We start from the raw sequence: 19376 nt of genomic DNA, 5'->3' as shown, positions 1-19376 counted from the left end.
ACTGGTAAGAACCTACCAGTATTCCAATCCATCAACTACTGGGTATGGGTACGGTATGGTCCAAATTTTTGGATAGGTGCCTAGATAGGTAGATAGGTAGCGTCAACGAAAACTGGTCAAGATACGTAGTAATTAGGTACCTAAGAAATCGAAAATTGAGTAATATTTTCTATGCCGGGTGATAATCTATTTAGATATGCACCTTGTAGCTATTTCCGTGACGAGAAAGCTAACACAAGTAGCGAGTCAACCACAAATTCCTTATCCCACACTACCAATATCTCTACAAATCGTCTCGATGTCCGACGAAAAGTCCTCTTAGCTTCCTTCAACCCCTGACTGCTCCTAGCAGAGCTCCTCGTCATGGCCAGTGAATAGAATACTAGGTAGGATGGCTAGAAATAGGGGTATACCGGCCGAGAATAAACGCAAGGGCAAGGGGATAGAATTCTGATTGTCGTTATTGGGGAGCCGACGTTGTTTACTACGGCCATTGTTGAGTGTCTATCAGAGGCTCAAAGTAAGTGATCGTGAGATTGGCGGTTAGGACGCGCTCGCGGGGGACAATGCGGTGGTACCATTTTTCGACGTCCGACAAACAGTCTGGAGAAAGCTCTGCGCAGTTGTCGATGTCCGAGACGATTAGATCAGGGTACATATTACGGAAAATCAATACCTACTCCCACATTCCCCAAGTTTCCGCCGTTGGCCTCTTGTAATCGGCCGACCCCGTTGCTGACCGCCGTCGCGAGGGAGTCGAGGTTGTCAACGGCTGCCATGGTTGAGTACCAACTCGAGATCTCGAAGTTGGTGACGGAGGGATCGGCGTCGTGAAAGAGACCAGCCAAAACCCCGCGGCGCATCTTCCGGCTCACGTCCCCAGATATCACCGGCGACAGCTCGCCACGCTTCGACATGGCGGTGCCATCTGGCCCTACCATAGCTAGGCGGGGCCGTTTAGGCGGGGGTGATGGGCAAAAGAGCTGCTGGGCTTCGGCCTCTTAGGAGGGTAATGTGAAAGTGGATGAATAATGGTTAAATAAAGGTCTAGTAATATCGATTCTAAGCGTATTGGAGACCATAAGAGACGGTGTGAGGCCTGTTAGTGGCTGGCCTCGAGAGAATAGTGACAGCGGTCGTCACGCTCATCTAACATGATGCCAAAAGGGTAAGACATGATGGATTTTTGAATAGTTGTGTAATAGGTGCCTAGAAATAGAGTGATTGACCACGAATGAATGAGAAAAGTTGATGGGGGAAAAAGGTGAGAAGTTGAAAGGTAGGTATCTTGGAAGAGGGAGTCTGGGTGACGGAACTTAACTACATCCACATACCTCCTACCTGACCACTATTGGAAAACTGCCTCATTGAGGTAGTACAGGTAGGTACTAGGTAGGTACCCATGTAAGCGACGAACTCCTACCTAGGTAGTATAGAAACATGAACTTAATTTATTTCCAGGCGAATATGGAAGTGACAAACGTAGAGACCTACCTAATAGAAGTACCTAGCATACCATTTCACTGCGATTATCGACTTGGTGCCAATGCAACAAGCTTGGCGTGGTGTGGTATCCATCCGAGCTCTTTCTACTTATGAGAACTGTCACTTCCTGGCGAGCAAGTTCTGAAACTGGATCGGTTACCAGATTCTCCTCACGATCTACATAGTTCACTGTTCCCTTATGGGTATATCCTACCCGATATATCATATCATGGGGTCATCTATAAGGTTAGTCGGCGCATAGCAGATGCCACTTAGCTCCCTTCCTGGTCGGAGAGATGCGAGAAGCAACATTGAAGAGATTGAGGGGGGGAAGGTACATACGTAGGTACCTATTCAAGATGTGCCGTGCTTCACCGATCAGCGTTGTTATGTACATATCTGATTGTAGATAAGTTCATCACCGTCTTATGTTTGGAACTTGGAAGAGTTCGGTGCAGTGAGGTAGAGGTACTTCGTCTCTGCCTCTTTGGGATGAGATGCCCTACAAACTGTGAAAGGTACATAACAACTTAGACGGGTTCGAAAGTGGTTAACATACATTTAAGTAGGTACCTGTATAAGGAGGTCACTGAATCGGGGTTGAGGAACCGAACAGCGAAATAGCCTTGTTCTACTGCGTACCTAGTAGTCTATGGACTATAGGATTGGACGCGTCCCTGGCATGGCATCGTCGAAGTCCGAAGTTAGTGTCGATGAGGGCATCAAGATTATCGATATAAGAGTTGAGGTAAAGGCTTGCGGGTGGTTGGGAGATATAGATAGGTATTTCCACATGGTATCTAAACTGCCAATAAAATTTAACCTCAGAAAATAGGGTGCGATGACGCCGCAAAGGTACAGTCCTGGAGGTACTGCTCAGCTGAATGGTGCTAAATTACCAGGGCTTAGCAGCAAAATACAGTGCAGGAACAGTAGAAACGCCACCAAGCCCTGCATCGGATCTCTACCTAATCCATCCATGGTTTGGCGGTTTTCGGCATTTCGCGCGCCGTACGCTCGCCGTCCCCCGTGCCATGGTATTCTGACAGTAGTTTGAAGCACATAGCCGCGCTTCAATCATTCCCATCCTCCATATCCTCATAGGTGCCTTTCGAAGGAGACTACCCAGGTTGCTCTGCTTCGAGTTTGTAGAGATAATGGCCGATAGGGTAATTCCCAGCACGACTAGATGAGTTTATCTACCTACCTAGTATATACCTAAGACGTTGCATTATTCGAACGATGGTGTTTCTACAGATTTGCGAAAGCGGATGATGGTAGTACTTACCTAGTAGGTACGGCAGGAATGATATCCTTCTTTAACCCCAGATGCTCCTATCTGTAGCCGTGGAACTGTAAGTAATTACATACGGCGCCAGCACCCATCATTATCATGTTCATAGGTACCTAGTTAATCAAGTCACGATCAAGAAAGCAGCTCGCAATTCAAGCAGATCCATATATCGATGCTAGGTACCTATCTACGCGTCTCCTCGATCTTCTTATTCATTAGGGCAAGCCTCATTTCCTTGCCGGAGATGTTCTCGGTGATCTGGCTTCGCTCCCGGGTTCGCAACGCCAATTGATCTTTCGTCTCGCCGTGCCTAGCCTTTTTCAGGTTGTGGAGGTCGGCCGCGGCTCCGACATAGTCTCGACTCTTCTGAAGTTCGGCCCGGAGGGTTCCCGTCTCGTTCTTCGAGCTAGCCTCGTCGACCCGGAGCCTTTCGAGGGCGACGACCAATTGGTCCGCGTTGGTCGAGCACTTGTCCGCCTTGGTGAAGTACTCGAGCTTCTCCGCTAGTAGCTGCTCGTGGATCCCCTGGGCCTCGCTGATCTGTTCAGCTAGGTTCTTCTCCGCATCCGCCTGCCGGCTTCGCGACGCTGCTAGCTCCTCTTCCAGCACAGCCAGAAGTTGATTAGAGGCCTCACTTACCTGAGCAAATGCGCCGATCTTGGCCTTGACTTTTCTTTCTGCATCTGTGCCCGGCTTGTCGGCCTCTAATATTGCAATCATCCTAGAAACCACCGCGCTTGCCAGCCCGTGGAGGTCAGGGAGTTCTTGGCTCATCCTGGCGAATGTCGCTGGGTCTAGTTATGACTGTGTTGAGATCTTTGCGTGATGTGGCACGCTGATTAGTAAGATCTCCTTATAATCGTTAGTACCTACCAGGATCGTGGGTACTACTATTCATGTTTGTCAGCACTGATTACCATCGCGAGCATGAGCTAGATGTCGGTACGTACAACGATGACAAGATATTGGGTGTCCCACGCTGGGATCTTTGTGTGAGAGGATGAGGTGGGTGTTGGTTAGGTAGGTACCTGTGCAGGGCCAGCCTGCAAGGAAGAGAACGAATCCGTAGAGATCAGACGAGACGGCTGTCCGTTATTCTGGGTTGAGATCTTTGGGTGCAACAAGAAGAGGAACGAGAACGAGATAATGTGGCAAGACAAGAGTCGTTGGCGACTCGGGGACCACCTGGCAGCATCCACCAAGAAACTGCCTACCTAGTTACGTCGGCATAGGGTTAGGTCTCTTTAGCGAAGCTGCGCTATTCCTTGAGCCTGGTATCCATGTAACAGGTATCGTGCGGGAAGAGCGAGGGATATAGCCCCTGGGAACTAGAAAAACAGCTCATACTATTTTTTTGACCTGGGCAATCGCACTGCGAATTAATCTACCTCTTGTATCGCCCACACCCATCATCTCAGGGCTGTTACTACTAGGTAGGTATAGCACACAGGCTACATACCTACCTACGTATCCATACGAAGTGACAAGTAACGCTACGGTGCAGAAGGTTTTGAACAAACTATGTTACCAACATTGGATCCTCCTTCCGCCAACGGCTCTTCGCCAGGCTCCCTACATGTAGGTACCTGAGATTTCAACATTTGTCTCTTCGACAGGTACCTAGTAGGCATTCGTTGGGGGACGCCGGGGCGCTGTCGTGTCCGGGAAATTTGGGTCAATCGCTGGACGTGATCAAATTAATTTGACGCCGGGCGTGCATGCATCCACCTTCCCCATTCGGACATCTGCTACTCAATGATTGGCCGGGTGGCGGGCGATCTCCCGCTGTATCCAACTTGGGACCGCGAGCCCAACGTCTACACAGTAGTCTTCCCTACTCCTTTACAGGCACATACCCAATTCATCAATTCATACCATGTACCTACCTATGTAGTAGGTATGGGAAGCAGCGAATTCCAGCTGCCTACCAACTTACCTACCTGCCTATGTAACACAGGAAAACTTTTCCAACTCAATCTCGCGTGCTTGAGCTAATTCTGACAAATCGACAACTTCTAGCCTTCGATATCCGCGGCGATGCGGAGGCGATTAGGTTTCGGTGTTCAACGTCATCGGCGCGTGAGCTGTCACCTGGCAGTTTTCTGGGGATTAGGCGTTTGAGGTTGAGTTATTATTACCTATGAGAAATTGGTATCGTAGAAGGAAGAGAAAGACTGTCTGGTCTATAGGAAGGTGCTGCTGGCATCTCGAGGAATATATCATGACAGGTTTCGACCCGTCCCCGTTCTGTTCAACTTGGATCAAAGCAACCACAATTCTCATCAGGCTCATATCTCTTCTCTGAATCTGAACACGCGTATCTCGTCTCGGACTGTCCGCACCTTACTGCATTCGTCTGACTTTGCCGCATCTTTGACTACCTACCTACATACCTACCTACCTAGGTACTTACCTACCTACATACATAAGACCACGAGCACACCAGACCACAAGCACCTCAGACCATACGCACCCAACAACCAACCTACCATCCGAGCCTATCCTGGCCCGCTCATACAATCCTAGAGCCCGGGCGAAAGCGATACTTCAGCAGCCGAGGCCGACCGATATCTCCGGTAGACCATCAAAAGCTAAGTTGATCCCGGACAAAGTCCCTCTGCTGAAGTATCTAACGGTTCTCTTTGCCAGAGCCGAAGAAATCCGTCATGGATTCAGACTTGGTCCCCGCCGCCGTAAGCGCCCGCACCCCCCTACTAAGCGAGGCCGCTATCAGGCTGGTCAAGGCCCTCGACGACGGCAATTGCCTAGAGGAGCTCTTCCCTCTCGTCGCCGACATGGCCAAGGAATTCCGTGGTCAAGGTTTGGTCTCGTGCGAGAAGATGCTCGCCATGTTCGAGGATCCCGATTGCGAGGACTACCTTACCATGATGCGGCTGTTTCACATGTTCAACCGCAAGACGTTGAGAGCGCTAATCTTAGGTACGATCCCATACGACGTGCCGGACATAGCCTCTCCGAACAACGAGAACCTGTACCCCGCCCAAGGCGCCGGGACATACCTGGCAGGCCTTTCCATCGAAGGGCGCCGCGGCGCTTTCCTCAACTGCGAGGAGATAGCCAAGGTGTTAGGCATCTTGGAGTCGTACAGGCTCGGCTGCGAAGCTTGGTTGGAGATCAGCAGGGAGGACGACTACGGCCAGAGCCAGGTCGACCCGGACCAGAGGGCACACCTGGAGTCCGCCATGATGCTCGACAACGAGTTCCTCGCCGAGAACCGGCGCTGGAGAGATGGCGACGAATTCCGCCGACCCCTGGCCATGAACGGTAAGACCAGCTTCGCAGCCATCGCCGGGCTCGAGGATCAGTTCCGGAGACGCCTTCGCTTCCGAGAGAGCGACCCGGAGGTCTTCCAGATCTCGAGCCCTGCGTACGTGGGCTGTTCCGAAACGATCGCGTCCAGGATGCCACGGCACGACCCTAGCTGCTCGACGATGAAAAGGTCGTCGTCTATACGCAATCTGCTAATCGCGTGCATCCGCAAGCTGGGCCTGAACGTGGTCGGGAACGCCTATCCTATCATGCTGGCATGGCAACCGTCCCATATCCCGCTAACGGAGATCCTGGTGACGGTCCTGTCGCATTCACTGGTGTCCTTGGGAGGGTTCAACGTCATCCAGCCGGGGACGAGCCCGATCCCAGGCAACCCGACCCATCAGAGGTACGAGGACAACCAGATACTCATCTTCCTCGACCGCCCCTGGGCCCACGAGAACATCACATTCTCCCACGAGATCTGGGATGCTCGGCCTGCCCTAGTGGAAGCGGTCAGGAGGATTGAGCAGAACGACGCCTCGCGAGAGAGGACGAGACAACTCGCCGCCGAGAACCAGAGGTTGAGGGCGGTTGTCGAAGGTCTCATGCTCGACGTAGAGCGGGTGTTGGATGAGAGAGCTGCCGAGCGGGAACGCGTGCGGCGCAGACTCGATGAAATACGACCAATCATGGACTTGGTAGACTTGATTCGAGAGTGCTATGTCTCTAACTCGGAGGATCCCGCGAGGGACGACCCCGAAGAGGACGAGCATAACTAGCCGGCTAGGCAGAGCTGGACGGCTAGAGAAATGCAGGGACCGAGGTGTCGCGCTGCAGGGAGGGATATCATTATGGGCTCCTGATCTTGGACACCGGGTCCTGCGTTGTGGGGGGGATACTATGATGGGCTCCTGGTCTTGGACGTTGGGTCTTGTGTTGGTTGGGGGGTAATATTATGGTTTCCTGGTCATGGATACTGGGTCCTGCGCTGCAGAGGGGATATCATTTTGGGCTCCTGGTCTTGGACACTGGGTCTTGGGTTGTATGGGGGGGTATCATTATGGGCTACTGGTCTTGGACACCGGGTCCTGCGCTGCGGGGGGATATCATTATGGTTTCCTGGTCATGGACACTGGGTCTTGCGTTGTTGGGGGGATATTATGGGCTCCTGGTCTTAGATACCGGGTTATGCGGTGCACAGTAATAGACTACTTATCCCGCGCATATTTTGATGCCACTTTTGCGTGTTATGTGATTTCTTCATGTGTGGATGTCTTATGCTGAGCATCTCCTCCCGCTTGCACGCCACACTCCTGAAATATCCATTGTGAACATGTCACAGCAGGTGGTTGCGTGTGGCGCCTATAGTCATCCATGGATTAATTGATATGTACCCTTAGGTGGCCTAAAATCAACGACTTAAGCGCCACGTAGGCACCTATCCGATGAGTGCTGACCGAGACGGGATAGCTAAATACACTAGACTTTTAGGGACTTATCTGCTATATCCCCATCTAATCGCCTGTCCCAATGACTGCACCGTCGACTTGACGTCGCCTCAAACCTAGAATATCAGAAAGAATTGGTGAGGATACTAATCATGTTCATTCGATCAATCGCAATCCTCTATGATATTGCTAATATCCAGGGGACAGCTGCATTGTTACGATTGTAGCGACTAGATAAGATACCTCGGTAGGTGCCTAATATCTCTAAGCTGCTTGATCTGGTTCGTCCCCAAGATGTGCCATCACGCTCTGTGAAGCTATGGATAAATCCACTAAAGATAGCGGGGTACGGGGTCGAAGAGGAATATACGTCGGAGATTTCGCTGAGATAGGATGACACAATACCCCATAGGTATAAACTTAACGAAATGTCTTTTGCTCGTCACAACTCAACGGGAAATTGTCAAAGACGGGGTGCAGCTAACTCGGTCTAATTCACCTTTTCAAGGGCTATATCAATTTGCTGAGATAACCTTAGAATTGATTAGACGATCATATAGAGACTTAGCGGGGTGTTGGAGTCCCTTAATCGACCGGTCGCCGACCACCCCCTAGGATTTATTGGGTACGAAGCTGCCGCTGCCGCGATCAAACGACAAGACAACATATGCGAACCAGGTACTTTAGGCTGGCTCCCTTGTGAATCAGGAGGGTGCAGTGTGGAATCCAGGAGAACCAAACTCGTTGTCATACACTAATCGAAAAGTAGTCTTTGACAAAGATACCAAAAGATCTCGAAAAGAATGTGGACGGGGATCCTTTTTATCCTCAGTAGACAGGCTAGCGGAAGCTCGAGGGGTCCAGCAGCTACAACTGCCCTGGAGGGGCGGCTGCGTCGCCGCCAGGAGTATAGTGCCATAACCTACCCATCTCGTATAATATTCTATAAAGCTTGTCATTCCTGGGTAACTACCTATCTACCTAGATACTAGATGGGCATAAATTGAAGTTATTGAATATCACATCGAGGCTTCGAACTTTGTCGCATCGGGATTTGAATCTAGGGTGCGCATATTCATAGTCGATAAGATAGGTACCTAGGTAGGTACTATGTATTTATAGGAAGGCACCGATCTGAGGTCTGAGAAACTGTGTCAACGTTAGCAATGAGTCTTGACGGCATTCGACAACGCATCAGGAGAGGAACCGTGGTTGAAAAAGGAGCTTTTCTTTCGTAGGAACAAGTTGAAAAGTTTGTGGGAGAGGGTACCTAGTACTTCCCAGGCGGCACCTACATAATCTGATAGATGAAATAATAACCCTAATTGCCGCTGGAAAATAACTCCCGCGTGCGCGTACGGAAGCGACAAATTCCTCCCTAATTGATATGCCTAGGTAGTAACATCGAACAATAGCAATTCCGTTCCTTCCCCCCAAGAAGGTGTCTAGTGCAAATACATGCTCACTTTACCTACTGCATATAGAAATACTTTAATTTCCATGACAATTGCGATGAGAGCATATTAAAATTTAGAACTCTATTTATCTAGTGGGTACCCAGCTGGGCTTATACCATGTAGCTTATAATGTGAGCGACATTCCCAAACTTGTTCCTCACTTATTTCGAAATCATGGACGTTGACATACTTGATTTGAATTGCTTCCGAATACAACTCCCGAGGGAGGGATTTGAGTGGGGATGGGGAATAGGAGGTAGCATCTATTTTTTCTATGATGATTCACCTAGGTACCTACCTATATTTGTGCCACTACGGTCATCGGCCACTATCAACCAACTATCAACCAATCATCAAGCACAATGTACATCAAGTAAATCCATCGGAACAGCATCGTCGAATCTGTCCGCATCAGCAAGCCGAACCTGTCGGCTAAGGGGGTCCTGGAAGCATCGAAGCAGCCGCATGGGCTTTTTCTCTGATACTGGCCGAGCAGGGAGTTTTGTCGACTCTATCAGCTAAATATTTCTCCCAATTCCCAAGTAAGGCGTTGTGGAACGACCTACTACCGTCACTATATAACCCGCTACGTATTAGACATAGTAAGCTAATTTTCTCTTAGTTAAGTGAGCGAGGAGGGGGTCCATGTCTATACCTATCGTACCCCCGGGGGCTGAGGAGGGTTCCATCAACAACGAGTAGCTCTATCTGCTGGATGAGAACCAGCTATCGCCGATCCCGACATGTTCCCAATACGAAGAGACGCCGGCGGACTAGGGTAGCGCCTCGATCTAGTCAATGGTCTTGTTGGCGTGGTAGGACCTCATTGCCATGATCATGAATTAGTCGTAGGTAGGTATCTACGCGAGCTTAGCATACTAATTAGGTATCCTTTACGGGATCTGTGAACGCCGCATTGAAGGCGGGAATTCAAGTAGTGCACACGGTCCACATAGGGATAATCGCGGAGCGCCTACTCAGCCATCACTCCAGGAATAGTTGGCTGCTGTACAAGCGGGCAGCGAATATGAGAGTTTGTCCCATCTGCAGACGGGGGTAGCGCTCATCTGGACCTGAATACCTGTTAACCTTAATAATCTTCTTACTTCGTCTCCCATTAATCACTCTTATTTCTTCGCATCTTCTGATTAACTTTCTCCATGAGCCAATGCCGTACACACGATGAGGAATCCTGAATAACCGCTGTTCTCTTTAGAAAATCGTTCGTCGGGACACTTGACGTTTTGCCTAGCCTTACAAGAAGGTCCGCTCTTCGACAGAACGCGAGAGATCGGGAACGCGAGGAGCGCGTCGCTCGCGTTCGAGCATCGGTCGACAGCTATTGCGAATCCGCCAATGGAAGATTCCGCGAGGCGCTCGAGGCTCAGCTGGGAGAAGGCGCTGTCCAGAGTACCGACAAGGAAGAGATCGAGCACGGGATGGCCATCGCCTGGAACTTGCGATGGGACGAGGTGGTGTACATACACGGGCAGGAGACAGAGAAGGAATGGCCCATATTCTTCTTAGGCACACCCATTGGCACCTAAGTTCGCTGGCCGCGGATCAAGACGATCCAGCAGGTCTCGGGGAGGGAGGGCACGCTCAGCATAGATCTACCGCATAACGTCCGGGTCGACATACCTAGATGGTTCATCCGCATGCCTCCTAAGAGCCGCGCCCTGCTGACTGGAGATGAGGTGCACGCGTAGCACGGCCTAGCCAAGAGGCTGATCAGGGCCAACACCCCGCAGCCTGGAAGGACTACCTGAACTTCTAGATCGCCCTCTACGACCCCGGAATCCGACGGTCGAAGTCGAGGACCTGGAGGGAGTTCAAGCTCGAGACGTGGCCGTCTTGGCTCGTGGTGGAGACGATAAGATGCACCGAGATGGGAGTCATCCCGCCCGAGGTCATGGCCGCCCTCACCCAGCACGACTGCTGGTTCTACCTAGACCGAGACATTCACATGAACGAGCGGCTGGGACTGGTCTACGACGAGGCGGCCAAGCCCGTGCCCGTGATCCGCCTGAACGAGCCGGCAAACCAGCTGACCATCACGAAGGACCTAGACCACTGGGACAGGCACGGTCGACGGCCCGCCCGCGGGCTCGAGGCGGGCGAAGGGGTGGACGGCGACCGAGACGGCGTCGCAGACCTGAGAGCGCAGCTGCAGCTGAGAGAAGGCGAGCTGGAAGCCCTCCGCCAGGACCCCGACCGAGACCGAGCCGTCCCCTCCGATCACGAACCAACGCGAGCGCTAGAGCGAGAGATCGAGCAGCTCAACGGAGCTCTGCGAGATATGGACGTCCAGCTTCGACTCCAGCAAGACGACGCGGCCCGTTTCAAGCTCGCCTCGTACACGGCCATCCTGCTAACGTTCGTCGCGACGGTGTCGTTCCCGCACTTGAAGGATCTCGCCGCGAACCACGCTTTTCTGGCCACGCTCAGGTTCTGCGCCCACGCGAAGCAGACGATGCTAAAGTCCATCGGAGCGCCAGTCTGGGACGACGGCTCGACCAATACGCCAACTGAGCGAACCAGGGTTCGGCCTCGACGGAGTCGGGTTGTGGGGGAAGAGGAGATACCACCGTCGCTTTGCTTGGGAGACCGCACTCGCTTGACGGATACGCGTGAGGACGAGCACGTGGAGAAGAGGTCGTATGTGAAGTGGTGACATGAAGAGGACGCTAAGACTGTATTGAGATAGGCTTCGATGTTTGCTCAGATCGTACTTTGTAGCTTAGAAATGACCAATCCAACTTGACTTAGCTACCTAGGTATATACCCTATGGTTTACACGTCGTGACTAGAGCCTTGACGCCCTCGAATTAATTCCGCATCCATAGCCTTGGAGGCGTATCGGTAACGGGGAGGGGAACGCTGTATAAACCGAAACCTTTAGCGGACCGCTAGGCTGCTAGGTACCCATCTTCTAGGTACATATAGGTCTGTTTTCAGGTGTTTGGTTAGGGTTGCGCGTAGGTACATCTCCGCCCGTACAAACCTCCAGCTAGGTACCTACATATGTACGTTCGAACTTAGGTACCGCTGCGCAAAAGTCTCGGCTTCCAAGTACCTTTCTCCTATCACCTTTATGTGTCAACAGCCGAACTGGGCAGATCTTTGGTCTCGTTAACGAGGAAGCCACGACCTCGTCGACGCCAACGTTTCAACTCGACATAGCTCGCCCACAATCTTTTTGACACAAAATTTTATTTTGAATATTCAAAACTACAACCCAACACCACACCACACATCACACTAAACTCATTTCAAGATGGACGATCGATTAAGCGTAGAGTTGCGTACGATTCTGGCACGACGCATGGGGGACGGCACGGCGATCGGGGATGCTCAGCGTAATGAGCGGAGACAAGACGAGTTTGCGGCTGCCTTGGTCAAAAGGATACAAAACCACGACGAAGAAGACGCTACGACAGAAAGGAAGCTCCAAGATAAAAACGCCAAGCTCGAAAACCAGGAAAGACACTTTCGGGAGGTCTGTTCCGAGTCGAAAGGCCCCCAATGGCGCATCGACGACGAGAAACTTTCGAGGACCATCGGCAATTACCACGATGCCGCCTTTGGCCATGCCCTACTACTGGCTACGGCCAAGGCTGGATCCGTCGAGAGTATCCGAAAACTTTCTCCTGCCCACATGGAAGCCCTCAGCTGCATAGAGAATCGCGCGGCTACCAAGCGGGTGGAGGAGAAGGAAAACGAGCTAGCAGCCTCCAAGGGGGAGATAAAGTCTCTGGAGGACCAGCTAGCCGAGGCCAACAAGAAGGTCGAGTCTGTAGGTAAGGATGTTGCCGCAGCTAACAAGAGTCTCAGCACCCGAGACGAGGAGCTTGGCCTTTCTAAGGATAAGCTGAGGTCTGTGACGGAGGACGCAGAAACCTTCAAGGCCAAGTTCGATTCGGCGGCGAGCGAGCTGGACAGGATCAAGAGGGAAGTCAAGACCCAAGATGATAAGCTAACCGCCGCCGAACAGACGATTAAGAGTCGAGATGCCGAGCTTACCAAGTTGAAGACTGAGTTGAAGTCTACGACGGACGAGGCGAACAGCTTAATACCTGAGTTCAACTCCATGGTGAATGAACTGAACGCCGTCGATAAGAAGTTTGAGGCTCAAGACGGCGCGTTAGCTACTATTAAGCGTGAGCTTAAGGAGTCGAACGATAAGCTAGCAACCGCCGAACAAACGATTAAGAGTCGATGCAACGAGCTGATCGCCGCCAACAACGTCACCAAGAACCAAGGTAGCGAGCTAACCGCCGCCAAAGAGACGATCAAAGCTCAAAACACGAAGTTGGCCACCGATGAACGCGAGCTCGGGGACCTAAAGGGTCAGCTGGCCACCGCCAATAAAACGATTAAGAGTCGATGCAACGAGCTGGACATCGCCAACCAGAAGATCAAAGCTCGAGATGACAAGCTGGTCGTCTACAGAGAACGAATCAAGGCTCGAGACGACAAGCTGGCTACCGCCAACAAAAGCCTTCAGACACAAGGCAACGAGCTAGCCGAAGCTAAACAAGTCATCAAGACTCGCGACTCCGAGCTGACCGCCGCCAGGTCTACGGTCTTCGACATGGATAAGGCCGCCGCGGAGACCCTTAAAACGGCAAAGGGCGAGCTTGCCGCGAGCCGGGAGGCGATCAAGAACCGGGACGACTTGCTCAGACTGCTGCGAGACGCTCTGAAAGCGAAGCGGAACGAGCACGAGTCGGCCATGGAAACAACTCGTCAAATGCACGAGAAGGCTTTGAAAGCTGGGCAAGAAAGGCACGAGGAGGCTTTGAAAGCCGTGCAAGAAAGGCACGAGGAGGCTCTAAAAGCCGTGCAAGAAAGGCACGAGGAGGCTCTAAAAGCCGTGCAAGAAAAGCACGAGAAGGCTTTGAAAGCCGGGCAAGACAGACACGCCAACGCCATGGAAACCGAGCGAGAAAGACACGCCAACGCCATGAAAGCCGAGCTGGAAAAGTCCAACCGGACCTTCGACACGCAGGCGAAAGAGTACGAGAAGGCTCTGAAAGCCAGGCGCGACAGGTACGAGACGGATCTTGAGGCCAAGGAGCAAGAGAAGTACAAAGCTTTGGACGACAGGTATCAAGACCACGTCGACATCTTGTCCGGCGTGCGCGAAGAGCACGACGACGCTCTGAAGGCCATGCAGGACGAGCATGACGAAGCTCTGAGGGCGAGGCAGGAGGGGCACGAGAAGGCCCTGAAAGCTAAGCAGGACGAGCACGACGAGATTCTGAGAGCGAGGCAGGAGGGGCACGAGAAAGCCCTGAGAGCCAAGCAGGAAGATCTCGAAAAGGCTTTGGCGGCGACGCAAGAAGGGTACGCCGAGGCCCTGAGAGCGGAGCAAGATAAGCACGACGAGGCTCTGGATGCGACGCTGGAAGAGCGAGACGCCGCTCTGAAGGCTAAGCAGGACGAGCTCGATGCTGCAGGATCGAACCTCGAGAAGGCTAAGCAAGACTTGGAAAAATCCATCCGAGATAGCCGCGGGGATATCGCTAACCTCCGACAGCAGCTAGACGTCGCACGCGGCGAGACCGAGAGCTCAGCGAGGCTCAGGGACCAAGAGATCCTGAAGCTTCGCAAGGATATCGAAACTATCCGAGCCGCACGCGACGCAAAGGAAGAGGGGCTCAGGGCCGAGAGCGCGAAGTTGCTCGAAGACCGGCAGCGCGAGACCGCACGGTTCTTCGCCACGCAGTCGGGGCTGGTCGATCTCGAAGTCGACTACGACGACTGGATCCCCTTCGCCCTCGCCGCCCTCGCTGGCGAGACGGCGGCCGACGAGACGATCCCGCACGAGCTCCCGCCGTGGTCCGTCCTCCCAACATGGCACAAGGACGAGGACCAGCGCCTCCCCCCTCCCCCTTCCCCCACGGGCGTCGTAGAGACGGCGACCCGGTTCTACGAGCGCGCGCTACGCGGACGGTGCGACGAGGAATCGTTATACCTCCTCGAGGTCCTACGACGGCGTCTGTCCGAAGACGACGCAGCGCCCGTCCGCGCCGTGCTGTTCGCGCTCGAAAGATTTCTGGACGTCGCCGACGGAGTAGACTTCTCGAAAGCCGAGGCCGACGTCCAGATATTCTTCTTCGGCATCCGGGAGACGACGTCGCTCATCGCTAGGCGATGGCCGTCCGTCCCAGAGGCCGCAGCCGCCCTAGACAGGCTCCGACGCCGTCTGGGAGAGGCTACGCTCCCGAGCCAACTCGGGGCGCTCTTACAGGTATTAGACTCGGACGAAGGTGCTCGCGACACGTTACCGAATACGACGCAAGACCACATCTTCTGCGCGTCTCGCGAGATACTGCTGTCCACGCTACCTGGAGTTCCTGGTTGGGTCTTCGCGTCCGACTTAAAGAATCGGTCGGTTCACTTGATTCACGAGACTAGAGGCGTATGCCGTATCGCCGCCGCGAGGATGAGCTACGAAGTAAAAGCTCCCCAACCGTGTCAACCTCTCCTATTTCTGGACAATAGCAGGCCTGTAATTGAATTTTTCATGTTCAGCTTCGGCGACTCATCGGATGAGGATCCTTGGGCCGCCTTGTTGAAATAGGTAGGAGGATTCGGGGCGAGACTTGAGCGATACGCGGCTGTCCCCCGTCAGACTAGTTACTAGGTATGTGCTTGAACGGCGCTCGGTGAAGCTTACATACTAGTTCTAGATACACTGGTGATTGCCGAGCAGGGTGCTGCTACCTTCCTGTGAGTGAGCTTCTTCTTAAATTCGTGCCCAAGCTCACGCGTCAATCATCTAGCAACTTGATAATCCGTGGTTGGCTGCTCTCTCGTTAAACGTACATTCTCCTGGCCGAGCCGGTACGGTCGCTTTCGCGGTGTATACGATCGAAGGATCGACGGACCGAGCCTCGCTAGATCGTAAACTGATCCACGATAGGCGTAGTGAGACGTGGTGGTGGTGGGACGCGATGGTAGTGAGACATGGTGGTAGTGAGACGTGGTGGTGATGAGATGCGATGGTAGAGGGATGCGATGGTAGCGAGATGCGATGGTAGTGAGATACGGCGGCGGTAGTAGGATGCGGTGGTAGTGAGGCGTGGTGGAAATGAGATTCGGTAGTAGTGAGATGCGGTGGTGGTGAGATGCGGCGGTAGGTTGGTGATTGTTTCTGGTGCGACGCCGTTGATTCTTACGAAAGCATCCTTGACGGCAACGACCTCAGCGCGAACTCGATTGCTGTGTACGCCTGGAGCGACGAAAGTGAGGGCTCGATGTCCCTGGATAGGCACCACCAGATTTGTTAATATCGATTGCGTGACGGTGGCGTTCTTGGAAAGCAAGATTTCGTCGCGGCGAACCTGATTCCGATGCGCCACTAGATAGGCGTTTAAGATTAGCAAGTAAGCATATGGTCCATGCGTCTCCAGGCCTTTCAGTACCCGTAACCAGAGATACCATGTTTCTTCCTGCGAAGCTAACGTTTAATACCTATTCAGTGTCCTAAGAGGGTTATGATATTGCGTTGAACATCCTGATATGACAGCCCTGGAGATGATACGGGCTTCAAATTCGAGCCAATCGTTATTGCCCTGACAACTAAACTACTAAGTACCTATTCAACCGATCTTGCATCCACGTACGCAGCTCATGAATCGTACAGAACCTTGCTCCTCCCGCATATCGTTATCGATCCGCCAACTTCGCTCTCACGTGGAGATGCGGTTTCGACCATAGTGTATACATACGCGAGTCCCTATGCCAATCGAGATCCGACTCTGCCAGCTCCAGATCGAAATTCCAAATCAGTTTAGCCAAAACTTGACGCATCTCCATCCAACCCAAGCTATAGCAAAGAGATACCTCGTTAGCTCCTAAACAACGAATCGTCGAGGCCTCATATCTAAAACATACCTCTTACCGAGACATCCTCTCGCTCCAAGGCTAAACGGTTGACTAGCCTCGAGATCATCCTGTCCTCGATAATCGTCAAGCCACCGGTCTGGGTTGAACAGGAGAGGATCTGCAAAATTCGTCGGATCGAGGCTTGCTGCGATGGGGTTGGTTGCGACCACGGTCTTGTCCTATCGTGTCAATTTGCTTCCGTCATAGTCGAATTCCGTTACAGTCGAAATATGTTGATAAGAATATCTTTGGGGTAGAATATCGACTTACCCCAGCCGGGAGAAAATGCCCGTCGACTGTTTCCCCTCCCTCCGGCACCTCCCTCGGAGTCCCTAGAGGTAACGGAGCATAGATGCGCATCGCCTCTTTGCACACGGCGTTCAGATACGCCAGGTCGCGGGTGGTCGCCTCATTAATATCCTCTGCTGATTCGAAAGCGCATCGAATTTCGGAAGCGAGCTTTTTGTACACCAGCGGATTCTTAAGAAGATAATAGGTTGCCGTGGAAAGGACCGTGGACGTCGTCTCGCTACCAGCTAGCACGAAGTCTGAGACGTGGGCAGCCAATTCTACATCCGAGACCTTGTGCTGGTGCTTGTAGTCTGGGTCTGCGTCGACTCTGGTCCGTTGCTCGAGGATACGCGTAAGGAAGTCTTTCCGAGTACTTGGACGGGAGACGCGCCTATGAGGATAGAAGTATCATTTAGCCCATACTCCCAATGGACGAGTATCATATCTGTGGCAAAGGGAAAAGGACAAAGGGCAAAGGCAAAGAGTCCCGGATACTCACCTTTCGACTAATTTGATAGCAAGCTCCTCGTTCTTGTTAGTGTCGTCGATGAGCGTCGCTATCTGCTTGTGCATGATCAACTTGACAATACTAGCTAACATCGGGAAGCGCTTGAACGAGTCGACGAGAGCACCTTTCGTTAGGGCCCCCATCGTGATGGCAATCCAAGGATGGCGTTCGTCTTGATCCATTCCATGGTTGATTAGCTTCGATGCATTCTTTCGACTTTTACCGCCGCTCTTGTTGGTTGGGAAGGGAGAATAGGGAAGGTGTGAGAAGAATGAGGGTATGAGAGGGGAAAGGGGAAAGGGGAAAAGGGAGAGAGAAGCAAGAGGGAGAGGAGAGGAGAGGAATAAAAAATGGACAGGAAATGAAAGGTTGGGACGATATCACAACCTACCCTTCTCCAATGCACCAAAAGTCTCGCCAAACGCCAAATTTCCTATGATATCAAATGCCATCCGTTCAAACAAGTCTGCAATGTCCAGACGTTGGCCAACCTTCGCCCTTATGAGACGCACGAATCGATCCACGCTATCTGTCACAAGCTCTTCCTGCTCTAGGAGACTCGAATTGCTGAAGGCATGAGATAAAAGTCTTCGCATCTGCGCATGAATTGCGGGATCACGTTCCGATACGATCGAATGGACTCCCTTAGCCGCAAAGCTACCTCCCTCGTAGAAGATGGACTTTACAAAGGTCTTGTGCCCGGGGCGAAATCCGTAGATATCGCGGAAGGACTGCGCCGTGTTGAAAGATAGCTCGTTGGGTGCTACGCGGACGACGGGGCCTAGCTTCTACGTTGGCTCAATGTCTCGACTGACTTCCTCTGCGGTCTGATAGGCGCATAGGTTGACATAGGTCGATGTAGGACGACGTAGGACGACATAGGTTGGGATAGCTTGGGATAGAAAGGGACTTTGTCGAATCGTTCTTACCATAGCGACGATGAAGACGCAACATCTCATAAGGTTGCCTCCCTCCGAGAAAGTTCATGGAATATGGCACCTTGACGCCAAGGACCAAAGTATGAGCTCATGAATCTCGCTTATCTTCACACTGCTCTCTGGCATCATGGAGACACGTACATTGCTACAAGCTGCCAGTTTCGGTCCCGGGAACCTACTTAGCGGGTGGAAGTACGCATTGTATATTCCGCTAGAGACGACCTGCCGGAATCATTCTGTTAACGATCGAAATCGAAAGCGAGGGCTCGTGGCCGCGCACCTTGGCGATGATGGCCACTACCAGTATAGTCCAGAGATTCCGAGTCGTCCACTCTGTGACATGGAGGGCAGTGAACCCGAATACGTCTATGGTAGACATGCTTCTATGCTGCTATGCTGCTATGCTGCTACAGTGTGCAGTCGAAGATTCCCTGCTCGGGTACAAGACACGGGATGACTATGGGTTTGGCGTGTAGTTACTGTAGCTACGAGGTTGCAAGTCGCAGGTTGAGTATGTCAACCAAATACTCCGACTCATTGTAATATCTAGATTCTCTAGGCACTTTCTAGTCCGGGAACTAGAAATATACCTGCGTCCTATTTACTAGGTAGGTAGGTAGCTATCTATCTATGATGTATCATATTTATCAGGTTCGGATGGAATCCTGCTGCTCATTTAGCTTGCCAAATTCGGTGATATAGGCTCAGATCAACCTGCTGCAGAAAGGCACAGAATCTAATATTACTAGGTGCTTACTTAGCACCTAGTTGGTAAACCAGCCCCTT

At 52.2% G+C, this 19376-nt stretch overlaps 3 protein-coding genes across 3 annotated transcripts; 2 read left to right on the top strand and 1 right to left on the bottom strand.

Annotated features, from left to right (window-relative positions):
- The first annotated feature begins 5380 nt into the window (after window positions 1-5380).
- Window positions 5381-7063, top strand: GGS22DRAFT_195312 (uncharacterized protein). The gene is made up of 2 exons (XM_047965649.1): window positions 5381-6167; window positions 6201-7063. The coding sequence occupies exons 1-2, from the start codon at window positions 5446-5448 to the stop codon at window positions 6829-6831; spliced, it is 1353 nt and encodes a 450-aa protein (XP_047816865.1). The 5' UTR covers window positions 5381-5445; the 3' UTR covers window positions 6832-7063.
- A 3552-nt stretch (window positions 7064-10615) lies between these two features.
- On the top strand, window positions 10616-11631 carry GGS22DRAFT_190335 (uncharacterized protein; the record flags this gene model as incomplete). The annotated part of the gene is made up of 2 exons (XM_047964961.1): window positions 10616-10654; window positions 10735-11631. The coding sequence occupies 2 exons, from the start codon at window positions 10616-10618 to the stop codon at window positions 11629-11631; spliced, it is 936 nt and encodes a 311-aa protein (XP_047816864.1).
- Window positions 11632-16440: 4809 nt separating this feature from the next.
- GGS22DRAFT_167701 (putative cytochrome P450) lies at window positions 16441-19319 on the bottom strand. The gene is made up of 8 exons (XM_047962021.1): window positions 18871-19319; window positions 18732-18812; window positions 18582-18651; window positions 18044-18433; window positions 17644-17824; window positions 17124-17535; window positions 16863-17026; window positions 16441-16794 (listed from the first exon to the last, which is right to left on the bottom strand). The coding sequence occupies exons 1-8, from the start codon at window positions 18967-18969 to the stop codon at window positions 16635-16637; spliced, it is 1557 nt and encodes a 518-aa protein (XP_047816863.1). The 5' UTR covers window positions 18970-19319; the 3' UTR covers window positions 16441-16634.
- Window positions 19320-19376: the final 57 nt, after the last annotated feature.

This window comes from Annulohypoxylon maeteangense, assembly GCF_022496945.1.
Source record: "Annulohypoxylon maeteangense strain CBS 123835 unplaced genomic scaffold GGS22scaffold_13, whole genome shotgun sequence".
Lineage (NCBI taxonomy): Eukaryota > Fungi > Ascomycota > Sordariomycetes > Xylariales > Hypoxylaceae > Annulohypoxylon > Annulohypoxylon maeteangense.
The sequence above is the reverse complement of the archived record's forward strand: the minus strand, read 5'-3'. Positions and strand labels throughout refer to the sequence as shown.

Coding starts and splice junctions, on each gene's coding strand:
- GGS22DRAFT_195312 (XM_047965649.1), top strand. CDS start 5,446: ATGGATTCAGACTTGGTCCCCGCCGCCGTAAGCGCCCGCACCCCCCTA. Junction 6,168..6,200: donor TTCCAGATCTCGAGCCCTGC/GTACGTGGGCTG, acceptor GATCGCGTCCAG/GATGCCACGGCACGACCCTA.
- GGS22DRAFT_167701 (XM_047962021.1), bottom strand. CDS start 18,969: ATGTCTACCATAGACGTATTCGGGTTCACTGCCCTCCATGTCACAGAG. Junction 17,536..17,643: donor GCTATCAAATTAGTCGAAAG/GTGAGTATCCGG, acceptor CTATCCTCATAG/GCGCGTCTCCCGTCCAAGTA. Junction 17,027..17,123: donor GGCATTTTCTCCCGGCTGGG/GTAAGTCGATAT, acceptor CGATAGGACAAG/ACCGTGGTCGCAACCAACCC.